The 12,869-nt window shown below is 49.0% G+C and overlaps 1 protein-coding gene across 11 annotated transcripts in view; it reads right to left on the bottom strand.

Moving 5' to 3' along the window:
- The window catches only part of CCDC27 (coiled-coil domain containing 27), a 281,519-nt gene that overhangs the window by 24,588 nt on the left and 244,062 nt on the right, over positions 1-12,869 (bottom strand). For all 11 annotated transcript variants that reach the window (XM_063943570.1, XM_063943568.1, XM_063943573.1 and 8 more), the window contains one exon: positions 5,193-5,405. In XM_063943570.1, coding sequence (XP_063799640.1) covers positions 5,193-5,405 — 213 coding nt within the window. The remainder of the gene's footprint in view (positions 1-5,192; positions 5,406-12,869) is intronic.

The following is a 12,869-nucleotide window of genomic DNA, read 5'->3' as shown; positions in this document are numbered from 1 at the left end:
GGGCGCTCCCCCCCAGCGCCCTGTACCCTCAGTGACCGGAGTGTGAAGTGTGCTGAGAGCAATGGCGCACAGCTGCAGTGCTGTGCGCTACCTTGTTGAAGACAGGACGTCTTCTGCCGCCGATTTTCCGGACCTCTTCTGCCTTCTGGCTCTGTAAGGGGGCCGGCGGCGCGGCTCTGGGACCCATCCAGGCTGGGCCTGTGATCGTCCCTCTGGAGCTAATGTCCAGTAGCCTAAGAAGCCCAATCCACTCTGCACGCAGGTCTCACTGAAAATAAAAAACCTAAACTAAAACTTTCACTAAGAAGCTCAGGAGAGCCCCTAGTGTGCACCCTTCTCGTTCGGGCACAGAGATCTAACTGAGGCTTGGAGGAGGGTCATAGGGGGAGGAGCCAGTGCACACCACATAGTCCTAAAGCTTTCTTTAGATGTGCCCAGTCTCCTGCGGAGCCGCTATTCCCCATGGTCCTTACGGAGTCCCCAGCATCCACTTAGGACGTTAGAGAAATAAGAGATGCAGCACTCAATGAGGATGAGGAAGGTGGACAGAGGGCATGAGGAAGCGTGTGAGGAGTGCTGATGGGCTTAATGAACAGGTGCGTTTTCAGGGCATGTCCAAATCCCTGCGCAACAGTTATAATGATTTTCTTGTATATATTACACCTTCATTGTGTAGTGTGAATACAGTCTTATAATCTGTGCTGAGACATTTCCATTTACTTTATTACATGTACATAGGATGAAATGGGCCTGGGACTGTGGAGAGCTTATGTGATGGGGGTGAGTCCCGGAACAAGGGGTGTAACTAGGGATCCAACAAAGAGGCCAGGAAATCTCCATCATCCAACAGGGATCCTGGCTTCGTCACACATTGAGAAATGCAGGCCCTCGCCTTCCCCACCCTAGTCTCCAAATGACAGAAGACTGTCAATCACTGACACTGACTGCTGCCGGACTGTGTGCGACGTCCATCCGTCGGGACCCAAGTCAGGCCGACCAAGGTGCAGTTTTGCATTTTCTCAAAAACATATTTTACTAAAGGGTTTGTGTGGGGGATGGGGGGGCTAGTAGACAGAGAGAGGGGGGCACATTTAAAATGTGCTGACAGATTAACGGTTGGGGCAGCAATTGTAGTGTACAGATATGGCTGCCCTGTATTTGTATGCTACAATTGCATTTGCTTTATTAGCATACCAACATCCAGGTGCAGATGTGTGTTGCTTTAGCCAGGTTTGCATCAAACCCTAAGTAAGGCACAATGGGGCTAATTCAGACCTGTTCGCTCGCTAGGGTTTTTTTTTGCAGTCCTGCGTTCACATAATCGCCGCCCGTAGGGGAGTGTACTTTCATTTTGTAAGTGAGCGAACGCATGTGTACAAACAGATCTTGTGCAGTCTCTGCGCAGCCCAGGACTTACTCAGCCGCTGCAATCACATCAGCCTGTCTGGGACCGGAAATGACGTGAGGAACCCTCACTGCAAACGCTTGGACCCGCCTGTGTTTTTCCAACCACTCCCAGAAAATGGTCAGTTGCCACCCACAAACGGCTTCTTCCTGTCAATCTCCTTGCGAACGCCCGTGCGAATGGATTCTTCGCACAAACCCATCGCTGAGCGGCGATCCGCTTTGTACCCTGCGACGCGCCTGCGAATTGCTGTGCATACGTATGCGCAGTTTAGACCTCATCGTACGCTGTACGAAAAAATGCAGCCTAGCGATCAGGTCTGAATTAGCCCCAAAGTGTACAGTTACAGCTCCACCCAGTGGCCAAATATATATTGCAATGATAAACAATATTTGCCAAATACTGAACTAAGATTAAGGGCTGCAAAACCAAAGATTGTTCTTATATGCACCATTAGAAAATCAGCATAAACGTAGTTCATCATTAAAATGCATCGTTCACCAGAAGTTACTATTGTAGAAAGTGAGCCAATATTCATGAGAATGACAGTATAATAGACCACAACTTCTGTCATTGCTATATTACAGGTGCCAGGGAAGCATAGGGCAGGTATATGCCTTCCAATGATTATATTTATGCTGTAGGCAATATAATGAGTAAATAAGGAATTATAGCTCAACTATGTGTTGAAAGTGGAGTGTGCTACAGCACAGACTCCATTCTGAAACTCCTTCAGGAGAGTTTTATTCCCTGTACCAAGATGGCCGCTAATGCGACTATTGAGCACAGGGCCGTAACTAGGTGTGTGCCGATGGTGCCTTGCCCACAGCGCACATGCGCTGAAGGCGCACCATCGGCAGCACACCCCCACCCATACACGGCCGCAGCCACAGTTCTCACTATAGAGTCCAGCGCTGCCGCCTGTCTCCCGCCGCGCGTCAGAGCCTCCGCCTCTGCAGGGACTCTGAGCGCGGCATTCCCCCACACTGCCGCCTGTCTTCCACCGCCCGGAGCCGCCCGCTCTGCATGTACGCAGAGCGCGGCATTTACCCGCACTGCTGCCTGTCTCCCGCCGCCTGGAGCCGCCCGCTCTGCACGGACACAGAGCGTGGCATTCACCCGCACTGCCGCCTGTCTCCCGCCGCCCGGAGCCGCCCGCTCTGCACGGACACAGAGCGCGGCATTCACCCGCACTGCCGCCTGTCTCCCGCCGCCTAGAGCCGCCCGCTCTGCACGGACACAGAGCACGGCATTCACCCGCACTGCCGACTGTCTCCCGCCGCCCGGAGCCGCAGCCTCTGAAGGTACCAGGGGACAGCCTGGAGGAGGATGCCATTAGGGTTATCTGATAGGGTTAGTGATATCTGATAGGGTTAGTGTGTGATAGGGTTAGTGATATCTGATAGGGTCAGTGATAGGGTTAGTGATATCTGATAGGGTTAGTGATATCTGATAGGGTCAGTGATAGGGTTAGTGATATCTGATAGGGTTAGTGATATCTGATAGGGTCAGTGATAGGGTTAGTGATATCTGATAGGGTTAGTGATATCTGCCTGACAAAGAGGAGGTGAGGGCAGAGCCATAAATAGGGGGCTCTGTCTGCCGTAATGTGTAAAAATGGGGACGATGTCTGCCGTAATGTGTAAAAAAGGGGGGCGCTGTCTGCCGTAATGTGTAAAAATGGGGACGCTGTCTGCCGTAATGTGTAAAAAGAGGACGCTGTCTGCCGTAATGTGTAAAAATGGGGACGCTGTCTGACGTAATGTGTAAAAAGAGGACGCTGTCTGCCGTAATGTGTAAAAAGGGGACGCTGTCTGCCGCAATGTGTATAAAGGGGGCTCTGTCTGCCGTAATGTGTAAAAAGGGGGACTGTCTGCCGTAATGTGTAAAAATGGGGACGCTGTCTGCCGTAATGTGTAAAAAACGGGGACGCTGTCTGCCGTAATATGTAAAAAAGAAGGACGCTGTCTGCCGTAATGTGTAAATAGAGGACGCTGTCTGCCGTAAGGTGTAAAAGGGGCTCTGCCTGGTGTAGTGGTGCTACTGTGCGGCGTAATTTGAATAATGGAGACTACTGTGCACCATTATATGAATTGGTATTATTTTGTGGCCACACCCCTTTCCCATGAAGCCACGCCCCTATATTTTTTGCACGCGCCTGCGGCGCGCACTGCCATCGGTATCCGTGGAGGGGGGGCGCCGATGCCATTTCTTGCACACAGCGCTAAAATGTCTAGTTACGGCACTGATTGAGCATGTGTGGAGCCAGAGCCGGCCCTAGGCATAGGCAAACGAGGCAATTGCCTAGGGCATCTGGTATGCCCAGGGGCACAAGCAGCTTCTGCTGATTAAAATGATATGCGGCATGCCTATATTCTGTGTGTAGCATTTCATATGCAGATACAGCCACAGTCGCACACAGTATATAGGCATGCCCCATATCATTTTAATCAGCAGAAGCTGCTTGTGCATCCTAGCCACATAGCAATGCAAATAAGATGCATTTTCATAAAAAATAGGCACCCGACATTAGCAGAGCTCCCAGTTGACTCACGCCAGGAACTATATGTGTCATTATGTGTATAAGGTCATTAATAATGTGTAACATATGTGTAGGGAGCACTATGTGTATCACTATGTGTATAAGGGCACTAATACTGTGCAGCATATGTGTAAGGGACATTATGTGTATCATTATGTGTATAAGGGCATTTACAATGTGCGGCATATGTGCAAGGGAAATTATGTGTATAAGGGCATTAATAAAGGTTGGCATAATGTGTAAGGTGCATTATGTTTATAAGGACATTAATAATGTGTGTCATGTGTAAGGGGCATTACTGTGTGGTATTATGTGTATAAATGAATTACCAATGTGTGGTATTATGTGTATAAGGTGCTCTACTGTGTGGCGTAACATAGAAAGGGCATTACTGTGTGGCGTATCGTATAAAAAGGGAACTACTGTGTGGTCTAATGTGAATAAAGAGCAATATGGTGTGGTGTAATGTAAATAAGGAGAAATATGGTGAGCTGCTGGCATGCCCCCTCTCCCTCTGTGTTTGTGAATAGGCGCTGTGTGCGCATGCACACAGCGTCTATTCACCGCTGCTTTACAGCAGAGCAGCAAGCGACAGGAGCCTCCCAACTGCCCCCCACCCCACCCCACCGCGGGACACTGCGCAAATCGGTACAGTTGTGAGGTAAAGATGGGGCCATGCTAGTCGTGGCTCCCGTCTGTGCCTGGGCACACCTAACGCCGAAAGCATCTCCGTCCGGGCGGGCACGCCCGTGATGGAGACACGCCCCATTCACAAGAATGGGAGAGCGTCCCTGTGCACTCCCGGCGGGGCTAGGCGGACGGATTGCCTAGTCACGCCGGAAGTGCACGCCTGCAATGGAGCTGCACTGAATAAGTGTGGCTCCATCTGTACGTGACTGTCTTTGCTCAGGGCCGTCTTAACAGCATTGTAGGCCCTGGACAAAGCACTGCACTGAGGCCCCTACACACCATTTGCAGGAACCAAAAAAAAAATCATAACATACCACCAATCAGCATGCTGACATCCATTCACTGTCTGGCTGCAGGCTGGTAGAGAATGCTGTCTGGCCGCTCTGATTGTGTAACCTCCACCAGACCCTGCTTGAAGGCCCAGAGAATTGTAGGCCCCTAGGCAGCTGCCCAGTATGCCTATACATTATGATAGTATTGTCTTTGCTAGCACATTTGATACACATATTGCCATTACCGATGAGCACAGTAAATGACAGGACAAACTGCTGCTACCTTGGACTGCACAATCTCCAAAGACACCTTGGCATGTTGCTCTGAAGCTGCCAAGTCCTGCATTTGTCTCTCCAACTGGTTCTTATCACCCTCGTACATTCTCTTGTGTGTCTGGTAATCTGTCATCTCCTTCTGCAGTCTGTGAATTTCATTCTTGAAATCGGCAATCATGTTATTCCTCCTGGTTACCTCAGATTTCAATTCAGACAGCAGCTGGAACACAGAGCGCATATGTCAATGTGGGCTCATCGGATGTCAGTTGTCAGGATCACCTGTTTATTTATAAATGAACAATTAACCTACTATTTAGTGGTGTAGCTAACGGAATGGTTTGTCCTGGCAGAAAACAAAGTGTCATGTGGGTTGCTAGAGGGAAAACATGTATTGGTGATTGCGCCTTGGTAGCAGGATTTTATAGTTCACTTAACATGATCTACACAAAACTGGGACACATGTACAAGCAAGATGGAGGGAGCAAGGCTGAAAACAACCTATAGGCAGCAAATGACAGCACAGAGTATTTGAGGCCAGTCAACTAATCAGTGTACATGTGTAAACAAGCTTAACATGGAAGAACAACATGCAACCAATCAGAGCCTTAGTATGTTACCAGCAGCACAGAGTACTTTAGCTCAACCAAACTCCAACTGTCAATTTGTAGTTAGGCCGGGTACACACCATAACAATGTAATGAACGACGGGACGTTCCCTCATTCCATCCTTCAGTACAGTGAACCAGGTCGTATTCAATATATTCCGAGTTGCCATGCAGCATGGCCAACCAGAACATTTTAACCATATATAGTTCGTCATTCGGTCTTAAATGCTATATATATGTGTCGGGGAGTGTGTACACACTTAAAGCAGATGAGAAGATGCAATAAAAATAGGATTTTTTAATACCTACTGGTAAATCCTTTTCTCTTAGTCCGTAGAGGATGCTGGGGACACCATAAGAACCATGGGGTACAGACGGGATCCGCAGGAGACATGGGCACTTTAAGACTTTGAATGGGTGTAAACTGGCTCCTCCCTCTATGCCCCTCCTCCAGACTCCAGTTATAGGAACTGTGCCCAGGGAGACGGACATTTCGAGGAAAGGATTTATTGTTAACTAAGGTGGGATACATACCAGCTCACACCTCAAACACGCCGTACAACATGGCATTTAACAGAAACTCCAGTCAACGGCATGAACAACGTCAGCAACAGGCTGACCATAACGTAACCCAACCCGTGTGTAAACATAACTAATAACTAATAACTGCAGATAGAGTCCGCACTGGGACGGGCGCCCAGCATCCTCTACGGACTAAGAGAAAAGGATTTACCGGTAGGTATTAAAATCCTATTTTCTCATACGTCCTAGAGGATGCTGGGGTCACCATAAGAACCATGGGGTTTATACCAAAGCTCTAGAACGAGCGGGAGAGTGCGGATGACTCTGCAGCACCGATTGACCAAACATGAGGTCCTCATCAGCCAGGGTATCAAACTTGTAAAATTTCGCAAAAGTGTTTAAACCCGACCAAGTAGCTGCTCGGCAGAGTTGTAATGCCGAGACTCCGCGGGCAGCCGCCCAGGATGAGCCCACTTTTCTGGTAGAGTGGGCCTTCACTGATTTCAGTAACGGCAATCCAGCCGTAGAATGAGCATGCTGAATCGTATTACAGATCCAGCGCGCAATAGTCTGCTTGGAAGCAGGCATTCCAATCTTGTTGGCAGCATACAGGATAAACAGAGCTTCCGTTTTCCTAAGTTGAGCCGTTCTGGGGACATAAATTTTCACGGCCCTGACAACATCAAGAGATTTTGACTCCGCGAAGGCGTCAGTAGCCACTGGTACCACAATAGGCTGGTTCATGTGGAACGATGAAACCACCTTCGGCAGAAATTGTTGACGTGTCCTCAACTCCGCTCTATCTTCATGGAAGATTAAATAAGGACTCTTGTGAGACAAAGCCGCTAACTCAGACACCCGCCTTGCGGATGCTAAGGCCAACAGGATGACCACTTTCCAAGTGAGAAATTTCAACTCAACCTTCTGTAAAGGTTCAAACCAATGTGATTGGAGAAAATGCAACACCACATTAAGATCCCATGTTGCCACTGGGGGCACAAATGGAGGTTGGATGTGCAAAACTCATTTCACAAAAGTCTGAACTTCTGGAAGGGAGGCCAATTGATTTTGAAAGAAAACCGATAAGGCCGAAATTTGTACTTTAATCGAGCCTAACTTTAGGCCCGCATCCACACCTGCTTGCAGGAAATGGAGAAAACGCCCTAGTTGAAATTCTTCCGTAGGAACCTTCTTGGATTCACATCAAGACACATATTTTCTCCAAATACGGTGATAATGTTTAGACGTTACTCCTTTTCTAGCCTGAAGAAGTGTGGGAATAACTTCACTGGGAATACCCTTTCGGGCTAGGATCCGGCGTTCAACCGCCAATCCGTCAAGCGTAGCCGTGGTAAGTCATGGTACACGCACGGCCCCTGCTGTAACAGATCCTCTCGTAGAGGAAGAGGCCAGGGATCTCTTATGAGTAATTCCTGAAGATCTGGATACCAAGTCCTCCTTGGCCAGTCCGGAGCAATGAGGATCACCTGAACCTTTGTTCTTCTTATGATCTTTAGCACCTTAGGAATGAGTGGAAGCGGAGGAAACACGTACACTGACTGAAACACCCATGGTGTTACCAGCGCGTCCACCGCTATTGCTTGAGGGTCCCTTGACCTGGAACAATATCTCTGAAGTTTCTTGTTTAGGCGAGATGCCATCTTGTCTATTTGAGGAATTCCCCAAAGACTTGTCCCTTCTGTGAAGACCTCTTGATGAAGACCCCACATGGAGATCGTGTCTGCTGAGGAAGTCTGCTGACAGGGCGCTTGTATGTCTTTCCGCCCAGCGGAGAACTTTTGTGGCCTCTGCCATTGCCGCCCTGCTCTTTGTTCCGCCCTGGCGGTTTATGTGCGCTACTGCTGTTATATTGTCCGATTGTATTAGGACGGGCCGGTTGCGAAGAAGACGTTCCGCTTGAAGAAGGCCATTGTAAATGGCCCTTAACTCCAGAACGTTTATGTGTAGACAAACTTCCTGGCTTGACCATTTTCCCTGGAAGGTTTCCCCCTGTGTGACTGCTCCCCAGCCTCAGAGACTCGTATCCGTGGTTACTAGGCTCCAGTCCTGGATCCCGAACCTGCTTCCCTCTAGGAGGTGAGAGCTGTGCAGCCACCACAGGAGTGAGATTCTGGTCTTGGAGGATAGAATTATTTTCCGGTGTATGTGCAGATGGGATCCGGACCATTTGTCCAATAGGTCCCACTGAAACACTCTGGCATGGAATTTGCCAAACTGAATTGCCTCGTAGGCCGCCACCATCTTCCCCAGCAGCTGAGTGCATTGATGAATTGATACTCTCGCTGGTTTCAGAATTTGTTTGACCAAACTCTGAATTTCCAGAGCCTTCTCTTCTGGAAGAAAAACTCTCTGTAATTCCGTGTCCAGAATCATTCCCAAAAACAACAGCCGCTTCGTCGGATTCAACTGTGACTTCGGCAGGTTTAGGAGCCAACCATGTTGTTGCAGAACTGTCAGGGAGAGCGCAATGTCCTGCTCCAGCTTGTCTTTGGATCTTGCCTTTATCAGGAGATCGTCCAGGTAAGGGATAATTGTGACTCCTTGCCTGCGAAGGAGAACCACCATTTCCGCCATTACCTTGGTGAAAATCCTCGGAGCCGTGGACAGACCAAACGGCAACGTCTGAAATTGGTAATGACAATCCTGAGTAGCAAACCTCAGGTAAGCCTGATGCGGAGGATATATGGGGATGTGTAAGTAGGCATCCTTTATGTCGACCGACACCATGAAATCCCCTTCCTCGAGACTGGAGATCACTGCTCGCAGAGATTCCTTCTTGAATTTGAATTTTCTTAGGTAAAGATTGAGGGACTTTAGGTTCAGAATTGGTCTGACCGAGCCGTCCGGCTTCGGAACCACAAACAGGCTTGAATAAAAGCCTTCTCCCTGTTGTGCCGGGGGAACCCTGTCAATGACTTGATTCAGACACAACTTTTGTAATGCATCGCATACTACCTCCCTGTTCGGAAGAGAAGCTGGTAAGGCTGATTTGAAGAAAAAAAACGTCGAGGGGGGACGTCTTGAAACTCCAGTTTGTACCCCTGGGACACTATTTCTAAAATCCATGGGTCTAGGGCCGAACGAGCCCAGAATTGACTGAAGAGCTTGAGACGTGCCCCCACCGGTGCAGACTCCCGCAGAGGAGCCCCAGCGTCATGCGGTGGATTTGGCAGAAGCCGGGGAGGACTTCTGCTCCTGAGAACCTGCCACGGCCTGAGATCTTTTACCTTTTCCTCTTCCTCTATTAGCAAGGAAGGAATAATCTCTGCCTTTTTTGTATTTATTTGGCCGAAAGGACTGCATCTGCAAGTGGTGAGCGTTCTTTTGTTGTGGAGGAACATAAGGCAAAAATGACGACCCGCGGTAGCCGTAGATACCAACTCAGCGAGACCTTCACCAAACAATACACCACGGTAGAGACTCCATAGCTTTCTTAGAGTCAGCATCAGCATTCCATTGATGAATCCACAATGCTCTCCTATCTGAGACTGCCATGGCATTGGCCCTTGATCCCAAGAGGCCAATATCTCTCGCCGCCTCCTTTAGGTAGGCTGCAGCGTCCCTGATATAACCCAGCGCTAAAAGGATGGTATCCCTATCCAGGGTATCTATATCAGATGACAAGTTATCTGCCCACTTTTCGATAGCACTACTCACCCACGCCGATGCAATAGCTGGTCTGAGTAGTGTACCTGTGGTGACGTAAATGGATTTTAGCGTATTTTCCTGTCTACGATCCGCAGGATCTTTAAGGGCTGCCATGTCAGGAGACAGTAAAGCCACCTTTTTAGACAACCGTGATAGCGCCTTGTCCACAATGGGAGGTGACTCCCACTTTCCTCTATCCCCAGAGGGGAACGGATATGCCATTTGAATCCTTTTGGGAATCAGAAACTTTTTGTCAGGATTTTCCCACATTTTTTCAAAAAGGGCATTCAGTTCATGAGAGGGAGTAAACGTTACCTCAGGTTTCTTTCCCTTAAACATACAGATCCTAGTATCAGTAACAGCAGGGTCCTCGGATATATGCAACACGTCTTTTATTGCCACAATCATGTACTGAATGCTCTTTGCCAATTTTGGGTCTAATCTGGAATCACTATAGTCGACACTGGAGTCGGTGTCCGTGTCTGCTAACTGAGCAAACGAACGTTTATGTGACCCCGAGGGGGTCTGGACCTGTGATAACACATCCTCCACAGATTTTTTCCATACCTGGTTCTGAGACTCAGATTTAACTAATCTTTTATTAATAAGAGCCACATTAGCATTCAAAGCATTCAACACATTTACCCAGTCAGGAGTCGGCGGTGCCGACAGGGTCACTCCCACAGCCGTTTCTGACCCTAACACAGTCCTGGGAAGAGCACTCCGCCTCAGACATGCTGACACACCTGTACCGACACCCACAGACACACTGGGCCAAAAGGGGGACAGACCCACAGTAAAGCCTGTCAGAGAAACACAGAGAGAGTTTGCCAGCTCACAACCCAGCGCCTGACCCGGTTCTGAAACCTTAATATATAATACCTCAGACCCTGTAGCGCTTTATAATAACTTATTTAAGCACCAAATTTGAGAGAAAATGGCGCCGATGAGAGCTGTGAGGGCTAAGCTCCGCCCCCTTCATGGCACGCTTCAGCCCGCTATTATTTAAACTAATAATGCTGGCGGGGGTAAGAATTTAGTGCCAAGGCACTCCAATTTAACTTTTCCAGCCTGAAAAGAGGATTTGTATGCTGCCCAGGGTGCCACCTCCCCCCCCCCCGCGCCCTGCACCCTGTAGTGTCGCTGTGTGTGGGAGCATGGCGCGCAGCGCGATCGCTGTGTGGTTCCTCAGAACCCGTCACTGAAGTTTTCTATCTTCTTCTACTCCCCTGTCTTCTGACTTCTGGCTCTGCAAGGGGGGTGACGGCGGGCTCTGGGAGTGAACCCCTAGGCGTACCTAGTGTTCCAAATCCTCAGGAGCTAATGGTGTCCTGTAGCCAAGAAGCAGAGCCTTTAAACTCACTAGAAGTAGGTCTGACTTCTCTCCCCTAAGTCCCACGATGCAGGGTGACTGTTGCCAGCAGTGCTCCCTGAACATAAAAAACCTAACATAAAGTATTTTCCGAGAAACTCATTAGAGCTCCTCAGTGTGCATCCAGTCTGCCTGGGCACGGATTCTAAACTGGAGTCTGGAGGAGGGACATAGAGGGAGGAGCCAGTTCACATCCATTCAAAGTCTTAAAGTGCCCATGTCTCCTGCGGATCCCGTCTATACCCCATGGTTCTTATGGTGTCCCCAGCATCCTCTTGGACGTATGAGAAAGGAGATTTATGGTAAGAACTTACCTTTGTTAAATCTCTTTCTGCAAGGTACACTAGGTTCCACAGGGAATAACATTGGGGTGTAGAGTAGGATCTTGATCCGAGGCACCAACAGGCTAAAAGCTTTGACTGTTCCCAGAATGCATAGCGCCGCCTCCTCTATAACTCCGCCTCCGTGCACAGGAGCTCAGTTTTGTTAACCAGTCCAATGCAGTAACAGGTAAAAGAGACAACAACTGCTAGTATCCACGTTCACCATATTCTCATGACAGGAGAAGGTATCAGCGGCTAATGCCATACAAACCCAAAGAAGCTAAGTGCATCAGGGCGGGCGCCCTGTGGAACCCAGTGTACCTCGCAGAAAGAGATTTAACAAAGGTAAATTCTTACCATAAATCTCCTTTTTTGCTGCGGGATACACTGCGGTTCCACATGAAATAACATTTGTGGATGTCCCAAAGCAGTTCCTCATGGGAGGGGACGCAATGTAGCGGGCACAAGAACCCGGCGTCCAAAGGAAGCATCCTGGGAGGCGGAAGTATCGAAGGCATAGAACCTTGTGAACGTGTTCACTGAGGACCACGTCGCCCCTTGCACAATTGTTCAATGGTCACACCACGGCGGTCCACCCAAGAAGGTCCAATTGACCGAGTAGAATGGGCCTTGATAGTAGCAGGAGCTGGGCGACCAGCCTGTACATAAGCATGTGCAATCACCATTCTAATCCATCTGGCCTGGGTCTGCTTGTGAGCAGGCCAGCCACGTTTGTGAAAACCAAACAGTACAAAGAGAGAATCAGACTTTCTAGCAGAAGCTGTCCTCTTCACATAGATACTGAGAGCCAGTACAACATCCAAAGACCGCTCTTTGGAAGACAATTCAGGAGAGACAAAGGCCGGAACTACGATCTCCTGATTAAGGTGGAAAGATGACACCACCTTAGGTAGATAGCCGGGACGTGTTCGAAGAACCGCCCGGTCACGGGGAAAAATCAGATAGGGGGACCTACCCGACAAGGCACCCAAATCCGATACCCATCTAGCAGAGTCAATAGCCAGCAGAAACAATAGCTTAAGAGAAAGCCACTTAAGGTCTGCAGATTCAAGAGGATCAAACGGAGATTCTTGGAATGCCTCCAGAACCACGACAAATCCTAAGGAGCCACAGGCGGGACGTAAGGAGGTTCAATCCGTTACACACCCTAAGTATGAGTATGAACATCAGGC

Source organism: Pseudophryne corroboree, chromosome 10, assembly GCF_028390025.1.
Source record: "Pseudophryne corroboree isolate aPseCor3 chromosome 10, aPseCor3.hap2, whole genome shotgun sequence".
Classification (NCBI taxonomy): domain Eukaryota; kingdom Metazoa; phylum Chordata; class Amphibia; order Anura; family Myobatrachidae; genus Pseudophryne; species Pseudophryne corroboree.
The sequence above is the reverse complement of the archived record's forward strand: the minus strand, read 5'-3'. Positions and strand labels throughout refer to the sequence as shown.